The sequence below is a fragment of the Phaseolus vulgaris genome, chromosome 5 (assembly GCF_000499845.2).
Source record: "Phaseolus vulgaris cultivar G19833 chromosome 5, P. vulgaris v2.0, whole genome shotgun sequence".
Taxonomy (NCBI): domain Eukaryota; kingdom Viridiplantae; phylum Streptophyta; class Magnoliopsida; order Fabales; family Fabaceae; genus Phaseolus; species Phaseolus vulgaris.
In genome coordinates this window covers 29689950-29714612 of record NC_023755.2, presented here as the reverse complement: position 1 = coordinate 29714612, position 24663 = coordinate 29689950, and the positions used below count along the sequence as shown (strand labels likewise).

Genomic DNA, 24663 nt, shown 5'->3' with positions numbered 1-24663 from the left:
TTAGCTGTTTACTTCTAATGGTAAAATTGGAGAATATCAAGGTCTGAACTTTATGCTAATATTTTCACTAATCAATTTTTATTCGTGATTGGTGTGTATGGATCATGTAATTAACATTTTTTTTCTTTTTAACGTGAAATTGCCTTGTAAGGCATTGTACTTGGTTACTTAATAATCTTTTTGTTTGTATATAAAAGAATATGTTCACATAAAGATAAAAGGAACACACAATTAATGTCTTTTAAGTACTTCGTGAATGTCGATGCTTTGGTAGGAAAAGATAAATATATATTATTTATATAGTTTTACTTACACGTATTATTCATTGAAATTGGAAAACCAAAATTGTTTAGGCTCTGCAATTTATAGTTTATAATTTTAAAAAAAATATGTTAGAAAAAGCGTGCTAAATAATACGTAGGTAAGATCTTAAATGACAGTGATAGCAACATGTCCTTGGTTAACATTTTTGTATATAATAAATGTATCTGTCTTTTATTTAAAAATAGAAAATTAAATGTTTAAAATATGCATTAAATTGGTATTAATTTATTTTACTTTTTTTCAGTTATGTCTTTTTTTTCATATACCTTCGATTTGTCTTAAAGAACCGTTTTGCTAAAAAGAAAGTGAATTTACTGCTTGGATATGTTCAATATTTTGTGGTATTTTTTTCATTTAATAAGAGTTAAAAATTCTTTTCTTGTCAATGTTGAAATAAGTTTAAACTAGTATAATTAGTTTTTATTATCACCTTCAATACTTTTAATAAATGAAAAGATGGAGAGACAAGCAAGTTGCACTAATGATTGCAATTCATGTATCTATGTATATTCTCCCACTTTTTTGAATTTCTTGAGACAAATTCACTTTTAAAAAATAAAGTTGTACAATTGAACATGGGAGGTTTTTTATTCAGTGTAAGTCATGGGAATCCATCAAGTCCCACTGTTTGGAAAATGATTTAAGAATAATAATTAACTTCAAATGTTTTGAAACATGTTTTAAGCACAAAAATTAACTTTTAAACTGTTAGTTTTGTTTAAAAAATGTTTTAAGCATAATAATTAAATTCTAAAAGATATACATTAATAATATGTTCAAAAATATAATCTAATAATGTGTAAAGTTAGTTTACACAATATTTAATGATATACATTATTGTTGATATGATTTTTAAGATAATGTATAATATTTCAAAGTATGGATGACAAAATGTATAATATATATTTAGAATGTACAAGAACGAATCATAAAAAAATTTAAAAGTAAAGTACGAAATGTTAGAAAAGATAAAAACATTTTTTTATCAATAAAAATTAAATGAATTAAACCATGATTTTCATTCTACCCACTCAAAGTCATCAACACAGTCTCGTTACACATAATATAAGTTTTCTGTTTTCAACATTTATTTTATTCCTTCCAAATAAAGTATTCGTAGAGCAAGAGTAATCTTTTTTTTCTTATTTGATTTAAAAAAGGATATCACTGGCTAAAATTTATAGAGTTTCTGAAGTGTTTACAAACCCAAAACTTAATGAGTTTGGTAAAATATTTAATTTATATGATAGATGACATATTTCATTTTGTGTAATTAATTTTTTTAATAACTTTTAACTTATTCTAATAAGTTATTGATATTAGTGTTTTAAAATAATCTATTCCAGTGAAACTTATACTTTTATTACTCTTTAAAGTAACAATAGGAAACCTTAATGTTCAAATACTGTTTGTGATTATGATTTTTGAATTATTATTTTAAATGTTCTATTATTTTGAACTATCAATATAAATGTTACACTTTTTTATTATTTTTTTAATTATTCAACCATTTTTTTAGTAAAATACTTATTTTTATTGAGAAACAATAATTATTTTAAATTATAATCAAGAATAAATTTTAACACAAGTAAATTTCATTTGTAAATAAAAAATTACATTATAAAAAATAAAATAAATTTAGAATATAAATATATAATCATTAAAATTTTATAATTATCTAATATTAGAATTTGATTCAAGAATTAATCAAGTCTTTATTTATTATTTTACAATTTTTAACTAACTTTTTTTCAATAAAATAAATATTATATACTAAACACTTAAAATGCTTTAGCTTAAGTACAAAATTGAAAAAAAAATTAAAAAAAAAATTAAAAAAAAATTAAAAAAAAAAAATTAAAAATAAAATTAAAAATAAAATTAAAAATAAAATAAAATATATATATATATATATATATATATATAAAAGTATAGTGTTAGATACTATTTATGTTAAAAAGACAAATACTTGATTTTTTTTATGGGCAATAAATAATAAATAAAATAAAATAGAACCACTTTAGGGGTGGTTCAACCCTTATACATAAAACGCTAAATCAATTTTAGCTATCTCCTTCCAAAAACCAACCCAACTCTTCTACCCCTTACAAAACCAAGTAAAAGACCTCAAGAAACTAACCTTGTACACTCCAAAGGAGCCAAACACCAATCAGAATAAGAGAACGAAACTAACCGGGAATTTGTTGAGACCCAAGACCAAGCTTTTACCTGTGCCAACGCAAAGACCTCTTTCTCGTCTGCCACTCCTTATTAAAAATTATATGATTCCTGTGACTCCAAATCTCACTAATCACCCCTACCCAGATCGTGTTCCAAACAACCAGGCCCATCTCCGAAGGTAAGTTCAATCTAAATTGATCAAAATTGCTCCTTGGATCAATATGAGTCACAAACAAGATTCCTAGCCACTTAAAACATAAACACCAAACTCGCCAAGCAAACGAACAACCAAAGAACAAATGACTACTCGACTCCTCCTCCTTCCCGCACAACACACACCTCAAGCTTTCTAAAAGAACCCCTCTTCTACTAAGATTGACCCTGGTAGCAAGCTTGTTTTCCAACACCCTCCAAGCCAAAACCATTGCAGATGGAATTGCCTTACTCCTCCACAACTTTCTAAGCTCCTACGAGGAAACCGCCTCATTATCCTTCCTGAAAAGGTTGTAAGCTGAGCTAACCGTATATGACTGAGAACTCCCACCCTTCCAAACCCAACTATCAGTCTCTTCAAGAACAACCTCAACCCCAAGCAGGAGCTGACTCAATCGATCCGCTGTCGGCTTCTCCCATTTGAAAAAAGGCCTTTTTCCAAACAAGTCCTCAAACCCATCTCCCATTAGACCAAGTCCCAAGTTCCGACAGTTTTGCATTTTTGTTAGAGCTAACTGAGAAAAGTCGTGGAAAAACATTCTTCAACGCCTCACCCATCAACCAACTATCCTTCCAGAAACAAATGTCCGTCCCATTCCCAACCTTCCACTCAAAACTATCTTCGAAACATCTCCCCCACCCCTTTGAATACCAAACTTCCTTCAAATCCTTCCACCAAAGAGAACAACTTTTACCATTACTTGCCTCTCCCAGATCTCTCCACCCACCGTACTTAGAAAAAATGATGTCCTTCCAAAGACCTACCTCAACCGAGCCCAACCTCCATATCCACTTTCCCAACAGAGCCAAATTAAACAATCTCAGATCTATTATTCCAAGCCCCCCAAACTCACGAGGTTTACAAACCAGGTTCCAGGAAGCCCAAGCGATATTCCTCTCTTCTGCACCCCAGCCCCAAAGAAAATCCCTTTGCAACTTGATCAACTTCCTTGCCACCCCAGCAGGCAATCTGAACAAAGACATAAAAAATAACGGAATAGAAGAAAGCACATACCTAATCAGACAAATCCTCCCAGCCATCGACAAACTTCTTCCCTTCCACCTGCTTAATCTAGCCTGCACTTTCTCAATCACCCCGTTCCAAAACGCACTGCGCTTGTGACTCCCTCCGACTGGCAGACCCAAGTAAATGAACAGAGGAACCATCGTATCGCAACAAAGAATCGCTGCAAATCTCCGAAGTGTGACCTGATCCATCCCCGTCCCTCCAATCCTACTCTTCGCAAAATTAACCCTTAACCCAGAAGAGAGCTCGAAACACTGCAGGATCGCCCTGATGTTGAAGACACTTTTGGTATTTGCTTCACCAAAGAACAAAGTGTCATCCGCATACTGTAACATATTTACCTTTACTTTATTCTTCCCAACTTCCAAACTGTCAATCAACTTCTTTTCCTCTGCTACCCTTGTCACCCCAGCTAACCCCTCCGCCACAATAAGGAAGAGAAAAGGGGCAAGCGGGTCACCTTGACGAAGACCCTTTCTAGGAAAGAACTCCCTAGTTGGGCTTCCGTTTACAAGGACCGACACCGAAGCTGACTCCTAGCATCCCTTAATCCAACGAATCCACCTAACACAGAAACCCAACCTCCTTAGCATATAATATAAAAATTCCCATTTCACCGAATCGTATGCCTTCTCATAGTCAACTTTAAAGAAGATACATTGTTTTCTCTTTCTCTTGTAATCCTCAAGAACCTCATTTGCAATAAGCACACTATCCAACAAACCTCTTCCTTCTATAAAAGCCGACTGTCTAATGTCAATGATTTTTCCAATCACCTTTTTCAGACGCAAGGAGAGCGCCTTTGAAATGATCTTATACAGGCAACCTACTAATGAGATAGCTCTGAACTCCCCCAGCTGTTGAGGACACAAATGCTTGATAATCACCTTAATAAAAAAAAACCTCATGCATTGTTGTCATACATACAGCTAATGCTATATTACAAACAAAAAATAGACTCTTATTCTATAGCATATCCTATTCTGTCTGATAATAGAAAAGTCTCAAAAGCCATAATGAGATAAGATTTAAGATAATTAATATAACACTCACAAGACTTAAACACTAGTTCATAATCTCAACTTAATAAGAAAATTATCTTCATTCCTAATCTGAACTTAATAAGCAAATTATCCCCATTCAGTCTCCTCTAACTATATATTTATTTGTTAGCGTTCTGGAGTTTACTTTAACATTATTCCATCTCCTGCCTTTAACACAATCTAATATGAATCACAATCACTCTCACTCAATATGGTTCACTGCACACATTATTACCCTTCCCCTTCATAAAATAAAATTTAAATTTATAGAAATATTTTATCTATAGTCTATCAATGTAAGATCTCAAAAAAAAATTCAAACAAGCTACCACTTTAACTCTGGTTCATATTACGAGTTACAGCAACTCCCAAATTCTTCTAAAAAGACAACGCACTATCGAGTGAGATCACTAATTCCTTTCCTCCAAATATAACTACACACAGTTCTCAACTAACCTGACTCTTGGAGGATGATTTAATTGCAGAGGCACTTTCCAGCACACCTAAGGTTTGAACAAGAAGCTTATCCTAGGAATGATCATACACGACAGATAGATGTTGGTGCATACTGTGTGATTCCAACCTCTGCCATTTGATCAGTCATATGATTCACATATTGTAGCTCCATTTGGATATCCCTTGCATAGAAGTTCAAAATACAGGCACTAGCCAAGTACAGATTGTTGAACCACACTTTCAATCTTGCATCCTTCCAAACATCACCATTTGCACATAGAGATAACAAAAAGTTAGACCAATGAGACAACCTAGAACAAACTAACTCAAAAAATCAAAGAAACCTAAACCTCCCAAAAACCTCCCATTATTTATGGCTGTTACATTAATTACTAGACACAGGTTCACATCTTCACGTCTAGTTTTGTATAGATTGAATACAAGTTTTTAAGCAAAGCCACCAATCTAACAGTTTTTCATTTTTATTTAGATCGAGCATGAGATGAATTGTGTGCTAGCCAATGGTAGGGAGCCTTTCAGTCCTACACTTACTCCACATTTGGCATCTTGGCACGCCACACTTAACACGAGAGATTTAATGACTCCAATAACATATAATTACACGCTAAACAACTCAATTCCTCTTATATCTCCACTTTTATCTCCATTCTTTTATCTTTATTTTCCTATCTAACACCATTTCAAAAATAAATTAAAAAAAATAAATTTAAATACATTAAAAAAACTAAATATTTTTTATGTTTAAAATAGTTATAATTGAATAAAGAAATGATTTTTTACAAAATAAAAATAAAAAAGTAATAAATTAAAAATGTTTAGTTTAATTTTTTTTTAAGAATGAAAAAAATTAAAAATTAAACCCTACAACAACATAAAAGTTGAATCTATAAACATAAATTAGTATTTATTTTTATTATTGATGATATGTAATCATGTTAATTTCAAGTAAGAAGTACAAAACATAATTATAAAAAAACCAAAGTCAATTAGTATTAATTAGCAGTGAACACACATAATATTGAAGTGTCTAACCTAAATGCAAAATCTTAAAAACAAAACTAATGCAAATGCTACACTTAATGCTTAAAATGAGAAGAAAAAAATGTAAAAATAAATAAATATAAAAAATAAAAACAGCAACAATAAAAATAAAAACAAAAATAAATAAAGAATGATATAAAAAATAATAATAACTAAAATAAAATAAAGGCAAAACAAAATAAGATAAAGATAAAAGATATAAAAAAAAATAAAAACAAATCTAAACAAGATAAATATAAGAGATATAAGGCGATACTAAATAAGTATGCCACACCCAACATCTTTGATTTCTACATTTTTCCTTTTGTATTACACACCAAACATTTTGTTTGTTGTCAACAAATGACTTCATTATATGTTATTGTTCACTATGATGGATCAATGAAAGAATGTCCCATTGAAGGATGTACATTCAGTTCTATGACACCAAAAGTTGTTGCTATCAAAAAGGGAATGACCCTACAAAGAATGAAAGAAAGCATCAAATGATTGCACAAAGCATTCATGAAATCATCCAAGCTGATCCTTCCACACCAGTGTCAACCATAATAGCACACATGAAGTCATCATTGGGGTATACAGTCACATATAAAAAGGCATGGCTAGGAAAACAACTGGGCATAGAAAATGTATATGGCAATTGGGAAGAGTCATACCAAAAGTTGTCAGCTCTCCTAAATGTAATGCAACTTTACGTTCCTAGGTTTATATGGAAAATAAAGATTCAACATGCTTATGAAGGAAACCAATTGGACGTGGACCACATCATTTTCAAGAGGGTATTTTGGACATTCAAACCATGCATTGATGGTTTCAAATTTTGCAAGTCGGTGGTCCAAGTTGATGGAACTTTCTTGTATGGGAAATATAGAGAAATGTTATTGGTTGCAGTTGCGCAAGATGACCGAAACAACATATTACCAATTGCATTCTCCATCGTAGAGGGTGAAACTGCTGATGCTTGGTTCTTTTTCTTGCGAAACCTACAAAGATATGTCACTCCGCAAGATGGTCTCTGTCTCATTTCTGACCGCCACGAATCAATAAAGAGTGCATACTCTAGAGACGGTAGTGATTGGAACAACAATAATTCTATGCATGTGTATTGCATTCAACACATAACACAAAACTTCATGAGACGGTTTAGAAATATAACACTAAAGAAAGACGTTGTCAACATGGGTAATTGTCCTCATACATTAAATTAATCAACTCTTTCAAATTATACATATTGTTTTTGTCAATTTTAATTACTAACTACATTTGCAACAATAATAATAAAAGTAAATACTAATTTTTGTTTATAGATTCAACTTTTATGTTATTGTAGGGTTTAATTTTTTTATTTTCTTCATTTTTTAAAAAAAAAATAAACTTAATTTTTTTAATTTTTTTTTATTTTGTAAAAACTTATTTCTTTATTCATTAATTATATTTCTAACTATTTTAAACATTAAAAATATTTTTTTAATGCATTCAAAATTAAAATTATCAATTTTTTTTAATTTATTAACTTCTTTTTTTTTACTTTTAAAATGGTGCTAGATAGGGAAATAAAAACAAAAGGGTGTTAGATAGGGAAATAAAATCAAAAGGATGCTAGATGGGAAAATAAAAGTATAAAGTGTTATATGAGTAATTGAGTCCACGTTAAACACTATGCAAACTGTGATCAAGAGGTAATTGGGTTAGAGTGGAATATGACTTAGTTGTCCATAAAGTTGAAGGCCCAAAAACATCACTGTAAATAAATGAGCATCCTAAGAGACAAGATAATAAAATTTTGATCTTAAATTAAGATGCATAATCAGATCTAAAAGTGACTTTGCGTCGAAGTACAATTGCAAATACTCCACCACCGAGAGAATAGGAGTCTGAGCGTTTGAGAAGACGAAGGACCACAAGAGTATGAGCACTAAGAAAAACCCTCCCATACACATTGTGTAAGAATAAATTATTTTAAATGGTATGTAGATAAGTTGTAAAAGATAGATAATGACCCTTATTTGTGATAAGAAGATTTTCTTAAAATTGTTGTTATCCTTACTAACTATTGTTTACAAAATGATTGAGACTAATTTAGTTGTCTTTTCTAACAAATAATTAACTAATTTTAGTTTAAAAAGCTTAGGTCAAGTATAAATAAAATCAATTTAAATTAAAATGTATAAGTGGATGTAATATTTTCTTGCAAGTTAATTATACAAGAATGAGTTAGTTCCTAACATGGTATTATAAGTGATAAGGTTTTTAATTTTCAATCAAATTTTAATAAAGTTAGCCACATTAAATAATAAGATATCAAAATAGAAACACCACAATGAAAATGATAACAAATAAAAACAAAATGACTATATTTAGAATCCACTACAACACACCAAGTTGATGAGATGTGGATAGTTAAAAGGAGGAGGGTAGTTTATAAAGGTTGTAAGGAAAATGCTTTGATGGAGGTTTGTTATGGCAAAAATATAGTTAAAGATGCATTATGTGGATAAATGGTGGAAAGACGAGTTTCTTATGTTAAAATTTAGACGAGAGTGAGGAAAATAAATAAAAATGAGGAGTATATAGAGTTAATATAAAAAATCGAATTATTGATTTTATTTTATTGTTAAAACATAAAAATAAGTATGAGAATATATACAACTCTGACGTGTTTTAATCTTCAATTTTTATTATATTTTTATATTAATCTAACTATTATAATTATTTATTTCCACTTTCTTATTTTACGAGGTATTTTTTTAAAACTTCTTAAAATTCACATTGTAATCATTTAAGTGATATCATTTGTTTTTGAAAAACATAGTGTATATTAAAATAAAGTTTATTGATAAAGTACATCAATATCTTTTATATTAAAAAAATTGTAAACTTGATCCACTTAATAAAAATTTAATCAAATGTAATATATACTTTTGCATTATTATTTCAAAATTAACGTAATATATAAATGTAAGAATATTTTTATTATTGTTAATTGTAGACTTCTAAGGGTCAAATAAACTATTTTCTTACGGGCTTTGTAATAGTTATGGGCTTTTGTTTTCTCTTATGTAGTGGTCATATTTAACATCATCTCCAATGTTGAGGTGCAGGAAGTGATTTCAACAAACTGGTATCTAAAAAGAACACAACCCTTTCTTCACTCGTCACTGGTCTTACGACAACTTCACGGTGTTTCTCCCAGCACTCATCAAAGTTATTTTTGCACCCCCATTAAACAGGTGAAATTGTTAAATACCTCATCTAATTTATCCTATTTTTTGGTACACATTTCAGAAAATACATCTCATCAAAACTATTATATGCGTTCCAGAAAGTCTATTATGAAAATTCTGTTCTAATACATTTTCCGAAAATTCCAATTTTTTTTTTCAGAATACGAATCCCAAAAAGTATATTATGATAAAAGCTTCCAAAAAAATAATCCAGAAGTTATTAAAAGAAAAAGAATAAAAAAATCTTTTTAAAATTTGATGAGGGTGAGGGCGGATTTTGATAGGATACAACTTCACATGCATGGAAGCAACGTTACTTAGGCTGTTTCTTTTTGCACCTCCATATATTCTTCTTTTACCTTCATAAATTTTCATATTTCCAAAAATATCCGTTTGTAATATTTCGGATTACGTAATTCAGAAGTCTTTTTTCAAATTCGTAACTAGCTTCCGGATTACATAATCTGAAAGCTTTTTTTCAGATGCATGATTAGTTTCCGGATTATGTAATCCAGAAGTCTTTTTAAGCTTCCAGATTACATAATCTAGACGTCTTTTTTCAAATGCATGTCCGGATTACATAATCCGAAAGCTACCCCATGGAGGTGGCACAAGAAGGATAAAAAGGTATTTTCACGTTGTGCATGAGGGTGGCAGAAGAACTTATGGAGATGCAGGAAGAAACAGTTTGTTACTTAATCAAGAAAGGAACAAGTATTTAAGAGAAAATGAAAAAAAAAACTGTGATTTATTCAAGAAAGGTAAAACTATTTAAAAGAAAAGAAATAAAAAGATGTGTTTTCAGTCGATATTCCACAAAACTTTAGAATAGTTAGAGACTGATAAAATGTTGAGAAATGTTTTCTATCGGTAAGTACCTTAATGGTGGATGAGATGTTTGGTATGATAGTAATGTGGTAAATAATTGGATCTTGTAATGTGGTAAACGATTGGATATATATTATATCATAAAGTTGATTGTGATTACATTGAACCTATACAAATTGGTGGAAGCATTATATCTATGAAATAATGAGAAAGAAAAAATTCTTTAAAACAAAAGGTAGGGTAAATTAAAATTAGAGAGGGTTAGAGATTTCACATCGATTAGAGATGGGGATATTTCATTGTATATAAGTGAGTGCAAACCTCACCTTATAAGCCAGTTTATGGAATTGAATTAGGCTTAAAGTTCACTTCATAATAGAGAGTGAAGACTAAATGTACCTTCATCTCTTACTCGAAAACATATATTTTTTAACACCTAATTGCTTCATCCAAATAGGAAAATATTTTATGGATTACTTCATGAGATAATTGTTAAATTTATCTTCTTCCTTCATTTTGCTACTCATCTTCTTTTTTGCTTTCGTTTATTCTATTCTATTTTTTCATTAATTTTATCAAATATTTTAACTTTTTATTATCTTGCATATAATTGAAGAATGATTTTGTATGGTGTTAGTTATCCTGTTTAAGAATATATTCAATAATTTCTTAGTGAATGCAACTCATGTTTCTTTACACAATTCTAAAACTCATAACTTATTAAGAAAACAATAGATATTATATCAATGGTTTAAGACTCATGTATTTTAGATTTTCATGTCTGCAGATTGCATTGGTATCTTTAATCACTATAAAAAAAATCTTGTTAATTGTGATGATTTTAAAATGATAGTTTTAAAAACCTGTCAAAATTATCTTTATAATTCAATAATTTTATAATGGTCATATTTAGTACTATATTTTCAAGTATTATATAATAAGTAAACTCTAATTTTTTATCATGCATTTCCTTCTCTTCGTCTTAATTTTTGTTTTCTAATTAAAAAACTTACTTAGATTATTTTTTTTTCTTTTCTATATTATTGTTTTATGGAGAAGAAACCCTTTAGCTCATATATAGCATTTTCATTTTTATATGTAATTTCTCTTATTTAGACTATGTTCTAATTTTTTTGGCTAAAGCTTCTTTACGCCTCACCATAATTTTTTGTCGCATCCATCAATTACCACCACGACATATAAGATCTCGCGATCCTTCTCGAAGTCGATGAATGATTCAATTTCTCATTCCACCAATCTCATTCTTTAATAAGCAAAATGCAACAAACAATTGGATGTTATATGACTTATAATTAGTGTGGTTTTCACTTTGGTGTATGAAGACAAACATATTAAATGAGGTTAGTTAACCAGGAATGTGTTGATCAAAAGGTAGAATTATGCTGAAACTTTGCTGATGTCTTTCTTTTCAATTAGGAGGAAATATTTGTTACAATTCTCATATGTTTTCCTAATTAAATATCTAGTGTTGCATATATTAAGTTGATTACTTGGGTCAAAATTTGATTTTTTACATTTGTTTATGATGGCAACTAGTAAATGTTGTTATATTTAGATTTTTCCAATTTAGAAATACTTATTAGTCTGCATTTTCTAAGGAATCATGAAGTTGGAGTCTTCTCAAAACTTACCAGTGTCTATTAACAGAGATTAGTCCAACATCAAGTTCAAAGTTTTTGATTTAGGGAGTCATCAATTGCTCAAAGAGTGTGGAAATATTACTATGCCTAAGTCTCTTTCTTTTTTCCCTCAACAATTTTGTTGTTGAAAGTGGTATAATATTCATTAAGGTTGGTTTTTAGTCAAGTCAAAATTAGTCATGTGAACCTTTTATTTAATCCCAATTATTGGAACAAAAATTTGTTGTTGAAAACATTACTATGCCCAATTATTGTAGACTCTGAGATTATCTTAATCACACATTGCATGAAAACATATGACTCGATATCACTAGGCCTTCTCTAGATATATTAAGATCTTGGTCTTGTTTCCCAATGTAATTTTTTTTTTGTCTTGTTTACATGGTTGGCTAGACGTGATTTGATCTTAAATAGATCCAAACAACCTTGTGGGATTAACACATCCTATCTCACATACTAAATTATATAAACACTTTTGATGTTGTTAACATGTCTAGCCATGCTAATATGTGCAGATAGTGGTTGCAAGAATAAATTTGCACGAGGTGTTTGACTTAGAATATATGAATTGCTTATAGGTGTTACCTAGGATAAAATTCTAGTGTGTTCAGTACTATCATTGGTGGAACAAAGATTAATTGTAAAGTATAAATTACATGTTTAGACTTAGATGAGAGAAATCATAACTAGTCCAGATTTGAAATCATAACCAGGTGCAGCTTCCTACCAAAAATTAGAATTGCAATCCAAAACTACAACAAACAGAAACAAAACCTTAAGCCTGTGAAAATGAAAATATAAAATTTGATTTCTACATTTATGTAATGGTTTGATAAATATCTAATTGATGCAAGGAAAGACCACAAAAAAGAATTAAAAATTTCTGACAAATGTACGTATGTGAACTAAAAGCATAAAATATACAAAAAAAAACCTCAACAATACTAAAAGAATAAAATTATTAGTAAATGGTGGATTTTTTGAAATTTTTTACCTCCAATCTCCTTTGAGATTGGTCATCTCATTCCTTACCTCATTTTGAGCAACTTTTATTTTTAATGTGTCTCAATTTGAGCTCTATGTCAAAAGTTATGATCATTTAAAGTTTTTTACTACTAAATTTTGGCAACTCAAAATCTATCACTTTAACACACAATTTTGGATCAAAAATCACTTTTTAGCTATTTTTAATGAAGTTTATAAAATCGGATGAATAGTACAAACAATATGTTCAACATTATTTTTTTTTAGTATTCAATTCTTCATTAACATTTGCTTACTTTGATTGTATGGAACGATTGATTTCTTTGCATTTAAGGATGAAAAAAGTGAACCATGGTTTACAAAATTTTGATTTCAATTCTCGATTCCATATAACATAATGTCTTATGTTTTCTATTGAATGTGTGCATAGTATTTTATTGTTTTTTTTTTACTTTCAATTATAGTGTTTAGTTTGGTAGTTAATTTAGGTTTTACACTTTTTCATGTTAGTTTAATTGCATTAATGTTCCAATTTTGTTCTTTTTGTTTTAGTTTTCTATATTTTGTCTTTATGATTTTAGTCCATGCACTTTATCTCTTTTAATTCCAGTTTCACTTTACATACCAATTATTTTAATTTAGTTTCTAGTTAATACAATTTGTTATTTCAAGACTTCATTTCAATCATTTTACATTTTCACTGCAATATATTTCTATTTCCATTCCCCTTTTATAATTATGCATTCATACTTCACTTTCTTACATTCTCAGTCAATTACATTTTCATTCTAGATTTCAGCTTTGCAAATTTCCTGATCTTCCTTTTCAAGCCTAGTTTACTTTTCCAATTTTAGTATGATGTGCCTTTTATAATTCTACATTTATACTCTAATCACTTGCACTTTTTAGACGTTTACATTCTTATGCCAATTTTATTTTTTTATTTTTCTATTTTTCAATTTCATACACTACTAAAAACCCTCCATTTCTAATTTGTTCATGAAAAGATAATCATATAACAAACTTCATTTGTACATTTTTTTTTATATAAAAGTTTTCATGTTAGGCATCACTATGCAACTTGACATCTCAGCTAGACTGACACCTCAAGTAACAACAATCATCTGCCATCACATGAAAAAAGTATTATTAAAAAAAGAAAAAGAAAGAAAATACAAAAATATGGGGGGACTAGACCAAAACTCACATGTTAACAAAAACGATACATAGGTAGACTATACCTATTCATAAAGAATTCTAAGAACAAACTAGATGGAAATCTATTATACCAATGAAATGATTCTCTATGAATGAACCCTAAATTAGCCAACTTATCAGCACATGCATTCCCCTCACGAAAAATATGAGTAACCCTAAACCTGATTGTCCCACATTAATTAAGACAAGAATTCCATCGATTACGAAGCATCCACGGAACATTAGTCCTAGCAGTAAATGCAACACAAACCAAGACAGAATCACATTCAATCCAAACATTAGTAAGTCCCATCTTTTGAGTTTCCTCCATAGCATGTATAACTCCATAAAACTCAGCAACCAAAGCAGTCTGAACTTCAAGAAACCTTAAAAAAGCACCAATAAATTCTCCCATACTCCCACGAAAAATACCTCCACAAGTAGCAAGACCAGGATACCCCCTAGCAGCCTCATTCGTGTTAATTTTAACCCAGCCTGGTGAAGGAAATTCTCATCTAACAGGAAGAGGACGAAGAACTTTCCCACTACGAGTCTTAATACCAAAAAACTTAATCACGTTGAAATCCAACATATCATTCTTCATTGAAGCTTTAGACGAATTTCCCACTAGACAAGTTAAATCTTTAATCACCGAAATAGCCTTAGAAACCTCAATCTTATCCTGAAATCTAGCATAATTCCTCATACGCCATATCATCCATATAGAAAAGGTTGTCACAGCAAGCTTAATCGATTTAACCAAAAGACTACCATCACTCTTAATAAAAGAAAGAAGATCATCCTTATTAGAGAAATGAGAAGTAAGAAAAACCTGTCGAACCTAACTCCAAATATGTAATGCATTAGAACATTCAAAAAATAGATGTTGAATAGATTCTTCATGCTTTTCACAAAATGTACACATAGAACATATATGCAAACCCTTATTCTGAATATGTTGATCTGTAGGAAGTCGCCCATGAAAATTTTTCCAGAGTACTAGAGTTTTGGAAGGCGGAATAGATGAAGACCAAATGAACTTACCCCAACCACATGGAACTCCTGGTTCCAAGAAAAAAGTCCTAGCTGATTTAAGAGTGAAACGAACAGACTCATCTAGAGTCCAATTAGGAATATCTTGTTCCTCTCTAACCATGATATGATTAAAAAACTGCAGCATCTGCGGTAAAGATAAGGGAATATTCCAATCATAACCTGACCAAAATTGAGAGACTGTATCCGGAATGCTAGCCCCATCAGATAACCCTGCAATATTTGCTAAAGAAGTAGTAGAACACCATTTATCATTCCAGAAATTAATAAAAGAACCTGTACCAACAGTCCAAGAAGTATAATCAAGTATGATAGAATAAAATTGCTTAATTCCAAGCCAAAGAGAGGAGGATCTATAAACCATTCTAAACTCGTATTTTGATTTAAGAACTCTGGCTTTCAAGAGTAAAGACCAAGGTTTGTTGTTATAAGCAAAGTTCCAAGCAAGCTTAAGAAGATATGCATTATTTTCATAATGAAGATTAATAATATTCAAGCTTCCATCCTCAAGAGGTGAACAAATTTTCGCCCAATTAACGGTAGCGATACCTTTTTTCATAATATCACCAGTCCAAATAAAATTCCGGCACCACTGCTCAACTTGCTTAATAAGTGAAACAGGTCATTTATACATATTAAAACTATAAGCTAGAAATCCAGTAATCACTGTATTGACCAGCTGGATCCGACCCATCATGCTAAGAGATTTACCTTTCCAAGATGCTAGCTTCAATTTGACTTTATCAGCCAAAGGTTGAAGAAATCGACACTTTGGAGCACCAACAAAGATAGGCACTCCTAAATAATTGAAAGGCAAACAACCATGACTACAAGAAAGAATATTTTGAATTTTGGTGACAAATCTTGGAGAATTATCCATGGTGAAGAAACTACTTTTAGAGTTATTAATATATTGACAAGAAAAATCACCATATGTTTTAAGAAAAGTACTTAAATTTCGAAGAGACTTAATATCCCCCCTACAAAAAATAAAAATGTCATCAGCATACAAAATATGAGAGGGAGTGAGATAACCTTTCGGACTAGCCATATTTAAAATCTTCTTATCATTCACAAGCTTAGAGATACCTCTACTAAGAACTTCCTCTGCAAGACAGAAAAGTAAAGGAGACAATAGATCACCTTGTCTTACACCTCGACTGCAGGGAGAAAAACTCATCAAACTACCACTTATTCTGATAGAAAGCATAGCTGAACGGAGAATTGTACTAATCCAACTGACAAACAAGGGGTGAAAACCAAAGCGTTTCAAAACTAATAATAAGAACTTCCGACTCAGAGTGTCAAAAGCTTTATGAATATCAACTTTGTAAGCCACATTACCTCCTCTAACCTTTTTAGAAAGCATGTTAATAGCTTCAAAAGCAATACCAATGCAATCCTGAATCTGTCTACCCTGCACAAACCCATATTGATTAGGAGAAATGATTCTAGCAGCCACAAGAGCAAGCCTATCCGCCAGTATCTTGGAAATAATTTTAAATTTGAAATTAGCAACAGCAATTGGCCTGTAATCTTTAATGGAATCAGCACCCTGAATCTTAGGAATAAGAGATACCACATTACTGTTCATTCCAGGGAGAACCCAATTTTGTTTAAAGAACTGTTGAACAACATTACAAACATCTGTCCCAATAATTTCCCAGCAAGAATGATAGAAAACACCACCAAAACCATCAGGACCAAGAGCACTATTACCGTTAAGATTAAAAACAACATTTTTTATTTCAGAAAAATCAGGACATTTAATCAACATCATATTCTCCTCAGAGGAAACCATCGCAGGAATATAAGTACCAATAAAATCTTCCATATTATCAGTATCCAGAACATTAGAAATAGACTCAGCATAAAGATTTTTATAAAAGTCCAAAATATGATCCTCAATGATTTTAGGATCCTCCCTAACCTCATTATCAATCCGTAGACGATGAATCCCACTAGAATTATTTCTCCTTTTGACCACAACATGGAAAAAAGCGATATTTCGATCTCCATCCTTGAACCATAACATCTTAGCCCTTTCTTTCCAAAACAAATATTGACAGTGAAGAGCATGATCAAGCTCCTCCTTAGTAATGTTTTCTTGACAGAAAAGCCCATCACTATCAGACAAACTAGCAGTCTCTAAGTTTTTTTAAATACCAAGGAGGATACCCTACTTATGAAGAACTGCATTGTGAACATTACCAAAAGAATTTTTATTCCAGTCTCGGAGCTCAAGTTTCAACCTTTTTAACTTATGTTGCAAGATAAACATAGGACAACCAACAACCTTATTAGCCCAAGAATCATGAATAAGCTTCATACACGAAGTGTCCTGAAACCACATAGAAAAGAAACGAAAATTGCTAACCTTCCGCCAAGAATTACTAGCAAGACTAGCAAGAATAGGGGAATGATCAGAACAATTTTTAACAAGAACGTGATAAGTACAAGAATCTCATTCATCCATACACACTCCATTACATAAAGCCCTATCCAATCTTCTGTGAATTCTATGCAACCCTCTCCTTCCGTTACACCAAGTATAACAAGATCCAGTAAAAGGCATACAAGAAAGATCATTAGTATTAATCCAGTCGAGGAATTCATTACTAGAAACTTGATTAGGAGCCACCCCCCTTTACAGTCATTCGCTGAGAGCACAGCATTAAAATCTCCTAGAATACACCAAGGCCCTGTGAAGAAACTAAGATCCCTCCACAAAAATCGTCTAGACAAGTATGAGTTAGCACCATAAACATCTGCAAAGCTAAAACTTTTATCCTGCAGAAGACAAGTTACAGAGATAAATTGATCATTAACCAAGAAAATTTGGACAAGATTAGGAACCGACGAACACCAAAGCTTAGCAACTTTATTAACAATAGGAGACGTAGCCACCAAATGCATATTAACATATTTGAAAAGGATGTCGAAAACATTAGTGTACGGCATCATGGGTTCAACAAGAAAAACCAGGAGAGGTTTATGTAGGTTAATGATAAGTTCTAATTTCCGTAATATTTCATATTAAAATATAGACACTTATGAGGATTTATTGCTAATTTACAAATAAAATAATCCCTAATTTATGAATTTATACCCTTTTACATTTTTTATGATCTTTATTTGAATAAGAGCATTTTATTCCTAAATTTGGTGTTAATTGCAGATTTCTAGGGAGGAATGAAGATTTGGAGCAAAGGATAATAATTTGAGCTAAAAAGAAGAAGATAGAAGGTCCCAGAATGAAAAAGATGCAAAAAAGGATTGGGCCTTTTTATGTTTTATCACTTAGCCCATTAGCGCGACACAAGAAGGAACCTAACCCTAGAATATTAGGATAAATAGGGGGCTAGAGTTTCAACCCTAGTGTGCTAGATTGAGAGGAAAACACCATAGAGTGAATTGTAACCAATTGGGAGAATGGAAGGTGCTAGAAGTATGCGTAGCTAATTCTACCCTTTGGGATTGGGAGTAATCTGCTCAAACTCTTATGTATTGAGGTGATATCTTATATATTAATATTCAGTTCTTGATTGATTATTGGTATTGTTGTTTTACTTTTAACTTTCCGTGACAAATTGAGAATCTTAAATTTGACCGAGAGGTATTTTTAGGGTTTGGACCTAAACATCAATACTTAGCATATTTGAATGCTAGGGATAGACTTGAAATGTTAATTGCCATTAACGTCTGAGTGTGATTCTAAGTGGTTTTTATAAATATGCGAGGGATCGATATTTAGGAAACATTCTTAAGGATTTTATATGCGAGAGATCGATATAAATGAATTTTCTACGGGCATCAATTTCAATCAAAGAACTCAATATTAACATGCTAATCAAAATACATTAGAGTGGGAGAGATGAAACTTAATCCCTATTTTTCCAATTGAAGCAACTAATTCTTTGTTTGTTTTCTTATTGATCAGTGCCAACACAACCACTTCTAAACTCTTTTTATTGTTATGTTGTTCTATTTAGCGAATATTGTACTCGATAATTTACTATTCGTTGTGGGATCGATATCCGTCCTTAGGGACAATTATTACTTCTGACAAACGCGGGGCACTTGCCGTAAAAAGTCATCAGTTAAGTAAACTAAGCAACATCTCCACAGTTTTGTGGTTTCCCAATCCTCTGACATTCCAAAAAAATGAAGAGACCTTCATTGCGACGTTGTAGAGAGAACTGCCTTAGCAGTTTTCCTGGATTTACCAGTCCCCTTAGGTGGTCTCCCTTGTTTTCTTTTAGTGCGAACTGTTTCCTCCCCATTATCACTACCATCCTCCTCCATGTCATTAAAGTCAGCCTAAAATTTTGAAACAACCTGATTTTCAATATGATCAGAATTAATTCCAACAATGGTAGGCGGAATAGTTGACGCTCCAATATGAGAATCACCTCCCACATCTGTAGTTTCCAAACCATCAAGAGAGGAAAAGTGATTTTGAAGGACCAACGATATTGCTTTAACATCCCCAATATATTTATCCTTCCGAGGGGAGGTAGAAAGTTCAGAATAAACTGTCTAGGTGGAAAGGCAGGTGCCTGTCAATGGCAGGGAGAATTTGTTTAATCAAGTCTGTTCTTTCTTCAATCCCGTTATTTTTTATGTCTTTATTTAAACTGCCTTCTGTGGTGGCAGACAAGTTAGTTCGGATCCAAAGGAATTTCCTTTGGGGGTGGGGCTCTGATGGAAGGAAGATTGCTTGGGCTTCTTGGGATAAGGTCTGTGAGCCTCGGGATTCTGGAGGTCTTGGAATCATTGATCTTAGGAAATTTAACTTGGCTTTATTAGGAAAGTGGATTTGGAGACTGGGTACGGATAAAGGAGGTTTGTGGAAAGAGATTCTTGATTCTAAGTATGGTGGTTGGAGAAGTTTGAGAGAAGGCGGTAAGTCTAGTAGGGGCTCTCTCTGGTGGAAAGATTTGAAGGAGGTGTGGGATTCAGAGGGTTGGGGTAGAAGTTTTGAAGATGGGTTTAAGTGGAAAGTGGGGGATGGTAAGGAGATTTCTTTCTGGGAGGACAGTTAGTTGAGCTGTGGTACTTTGAAGGGAGTTTTTCCGAGACTTTTCTCTCTAAGCTCGGCTAAAAACGCAAAAATGGCTGAGCTTGGGTATTGGTATAATGGTGAATGGGTGTTGAATTTAGACTGGCGTAGATCCTTTTTCGACTGGGAGAAGTCTTTGGTTGAACAGCTGTTTCAAAGTTTGCAAGAGGTGAAGTTGGTTTTTGGGGAGGCGGACAGCTGGGTCTGGAAGATTGGGGAGAGTCAAACTTTCTCAGTCAACTCTGCCTATGTTCAGGTAAGGCGGGTTAGAGGAGAGGAGTATTCTCCTGTGTATAGTAAGTTGTGGAGGTGCAAAGCCTTGCCATCTGCTTTGTTCACTGCTTGGAGGGTGTTGGAGAATAGGATTGCCTCTAGGGTTAACTTGGTAAGGCGCGGAGTGGCGGTAGAAAATCTCTTGTGTTGTTTGTGTGGGGAGGAGGAGGAGTCATCTTGTCACTTGTTCTTTGTTTGCAGGTTTGCTTGGCGTGTCTGGTGTCTGTGCTTTAAGTGGCTTGGTGTGTCGTCTGTAATTCACAAGGATCCTAAGTCAAATTTTTCACAATTCAGGATGAGTCAGGCTTCTGTTTCGGTTAACGAAGTTTGGGGTACAATTTGGGTTGGCATTGTGAGCGAAATCTGGAAACATAGGAACTCGGTCATCTTCAATAGAGGTGTGGCAGATGTGTCTAAAGTGTTCGCTTCGGTGCAAGTAAAGGTATGGTCTTGGATTTATGCAAAGTCTCGTTCTGCTTATTTCCCTTATTCTAGTTGGGTTTTAAATCCTTTGGCTTGTATGAGGTTGATTTATTAACATTGGTTAGTGTTGGTATGATTATCCCTTTGCTAATTTGGTAGGCGTTCTAATAGGAGACTGGTGTCAAGTATTTTTGTATAAGGGTTGGACCACCCCTGAAGTGGTCCCTATTTATTTATTTATTTTATTGCTGATCAAAAAAAAAATGAGGCGACTGAAATGGTACAATCACAATAGCAGAGACCTCCACATTAGGATTAGTATCTGCATGTGATTTAACCCTCCGAGGAGAGGTAGTACACAACGGAGATGGTACAATCACAGGAGCATAGGCCTCCACATGATGATCATCAATAAGAGTCATTGAATGTGACTGAGTCCTTAGCTTGCATAACAGCAAGTGAGTCCAAAGTGGGAGTGGACAATCCCTGCTTGGGTGAGGACCTATCATGATCTGAAGCATCCTCAAGAGGAGGCATATCTGCAAAATCATCCTCTCGTCCATTTGTTTTATCAGCAAGGTGACCCTACATTAACCCCACCAGTAGCATCAACTTTCAAATTATCAATGGGACCTTCTAAGAGCTTCGTCTGCAGATCTTTTTTCCGATATTCTTTACGTTGGTTTGGAATCGTGGTCCTCCCTTGTTCCTGTTCATCAGAAGGTGTCTTCTGAGAAGGTTTATGTTGAGGCCCAGGAACACGACCCTGGTCTGGATCACCCGATACTGAGCAAGCTCGTGCCCAATCATCTTATAATGAGAGCAAAATGGATGGAGCCATTCATATTCCACACCAGCTACAAAAGCAAAGTCTGGACGTTCAACCAAGAGGTGATCAGGAAGAAGGGACAACATATCAATATCCATCAGCACTCTAGCGAACATACCCCTATTCTTTCTCATAGTATGCTCATCCAAATACAAAAGAGTACCAAGGCCTCTGACGATGGAAAATATTGTCCTTGGTTTCCAATACTCCAAAGGCAAATGGTAAATTCTAACCCAGGTCTGAGCTTTGGTACTCCTCATGGTAGCTGGGACAAAGTCTTTTGTCCAGGAAAACAGTCTCAATAAACCAAGAGATAACTTCAGGGAACCCATCCTGAGGGCCCATCGCATGTCTTCTATAGAAGCGAACTCAAACTCATAGAAACCCTTTCCAAGAGGAATTGTTTTCCATGGTTCAAGAGATTTCCACACCGGCTGCAACTTTTTAGTTAAATCCAGGTGTGTGAGAGGTTTATCCCTCTTAGATAGAATAACCCGACCATGGAGATGGGTTTTGCAATCCTCAAGACCAGCCAAGTAATTTGCCTACAACAATCATGTCACCCTTAATACAAGGGGTAGGTAGCTGGGACAAAGGAATGTCACATGTATTTCTCAAAGCCTAAGCAAAAATCTTTCTTTGACCGGACATAGAATATACTTTATTATCAGGACATACTTTTCGATCCATCAAACAAGTCCATGGAATGAGGAAACCCGCAGAGCCCTCCGCCATTTTAAAAGGCTAACAAGTTGCCACCAAGAACTTCCGCAAGACACACGGAATAGCGATCGCACCGCACCACCACACGAGCCAACAACTCCGCTGTCGCGTGAGCCACCACCTCTGCAGTCACCGTCGTCGGCCGCACCGGACCTGTAGACGCCTCGCACCAGCCCAGCAACCACCGCACTCCGTCGACCAAGCGCCGTCGCGCAAATGCGAAAACATACGTTGCCGCACAGGGCTTTTGCATCGCACCACGTTGTCTTCTACAGCTCTCGCACCACCAGTGAACCACCGTGTCTCCCACTGTAGCACCGCCGCACCTCCAGTTCTGCTGCCGCCAGGAAACCCTAAAACCCCCAAATCTTCAATTTAGGGTTTGGGTTTCGTGAATTTACGTTTTCTTCGTTAAAACCTAAGATATCTTGTACATGTTTGCACTAGAGAGGCATTTAGTTTTATATTTTCTTGTTCAATATAATATTTATTTATGCATGGTCTGGTCTGACTTTTATGATTAATAAAACTATGTAATGTTGTTTTGATAATTGTTCATTGCTTCCAGTTTATGCAAGAAAAAAATAAGAGATCCACAACAAGGTTAAGTGGTATAAATTATGCTTCCTCTGGTGCAACTTCACCAGATTTTAACGACAAGGTAACCAAGATGGAAATTGGGCTTGCAACTCTGAAGAACCAAATACATACATTACTTGCCTACATTACTTCTAGACCAGACGTGCAAGGACATTTTGCTACCATGCCAGTTAGTTTGGTACATGTCTCTGTTAATGAGGTATAACTTAGTATACTTAAATATTGTTGTCTTCATTTATTTTATAAAAAATGAAAATGAATGAATAACTTAGAACTATTTTATTTATTTATTTCAGGCACCAGATGTTGAAAGTGATGCTCCATCATCAAATGAAAATATTACAGGATCAGGTGGAGGAAGCAAGATTGATTAACATATGTTTTTGTAATAGTGTCTGAACATTAAGAACAATATTTATTTTTTGAAATGTTAAGTTATCATTTCATGTACTTTAATTTTGTGTACTTTTGAACACATGTGAACTTTGATAATTTCATCCTTTAAAATGGAATGAATGAATATGTTTTCTTATTTTAAGTTTGTATATTGTTTAACTATTTTATTCGTAATTATGAAAAATAAATAAAATATTTTAATATTTAATATTCAAATTACAATAGTTGCAACTAAAGTATTATATTTCACAATTTATTATAATAGTGGACATTTCAAACGTTATATTATAACGTCAATAATGGCATACACCATTTTTTATGCTAAAAAAATTTTCTTAATTAAAATAATTACTACAATTTTAACTAATATAAATTATATGCTTAAAAGTATCACTCTATACAAGGTGTTAAATGGTGGGTACTGCAACCGTTCACATAAGGCCGTCATATTATACTTTGTGATAATCATATCTATGCCGGTATGCAAAACCACCACACTTATATACAAAGATATTTATAAATAATAATATATACAAAAAAATAATTACCACGACATACATGTTTTTTTTTAGAGAATATGTATTGGTGTTATTTATGCACTATCAATAAGTTGTGTTTATATATTTCACATCACCGAATACATTTTCACTTTCATATTATGTATTACCCAATTCCTATTAAGCTTTATATTTGAGTAAGCTTTAAATCTATATGAGAAAAAGAATGGAGAATAGTAAGTGATCATTCAGGTTTAGCATTCAGATTAAAAATAGTTCAGCATAGACCATCTAACGCAATTAGATCGTCTAACACAAAAAAAAAAATATGATAGTATATATGTGATTAGATAATCTTAAGTTGTCTCCCAACGAATCCAATAAAATAATGTTCGTAATTTACATACAAAGAGTAAAGGTTAGTACTAATAGTAAAATAAGAAGGGGGTTGAGATTTGTTTTGTAGAAAAGTAGATTAAATGCTTAAAAATAATAAAAGATAACGAGTTACTCTCAGGTCCATTCAACAGTGAATTTATCATCGATTTAAGATTGACATCCTTTCAATTTTCACAAAAAGTTTAATTTAATTAAACAAGCGTTAATA

The 24663-nt window shown here is 32.7% G+C and overlaps 2 protein-coding genes across 2 annotated transcripts; both read left to right on the top strand.

Annotated features, from left to right (window-relative positions):
• Window positions 1-6710: 6710 nt before the first annotated feature.
• On the top strand, window positions 6711-7514 carry LOC137834274 (uncharacterized). The gene has a single exon (XM_068642337.1). It carries the CDS (start codon window positions 6711-6713, stop codon window positions 7512-7514), a length of 804 nt encoding a protein of 267 aa, XP_068498438.1.
• Window positions 7515-20367: 12853 nt separating this feature from the next.
• Window positions 20368-21126, top strand: LOC137834273 (uncharacterized). Its single transcript, XM_068642336.1, has one exon. It carries the CDS (start codon window positions 20368-20370, stop codon window positions 21124-21126), a length of 759 nt encoding a protein of 252 aa, XP_068498437.1.
• Window positions 21127-24663: the final 3537 nt, after the last annotated feature.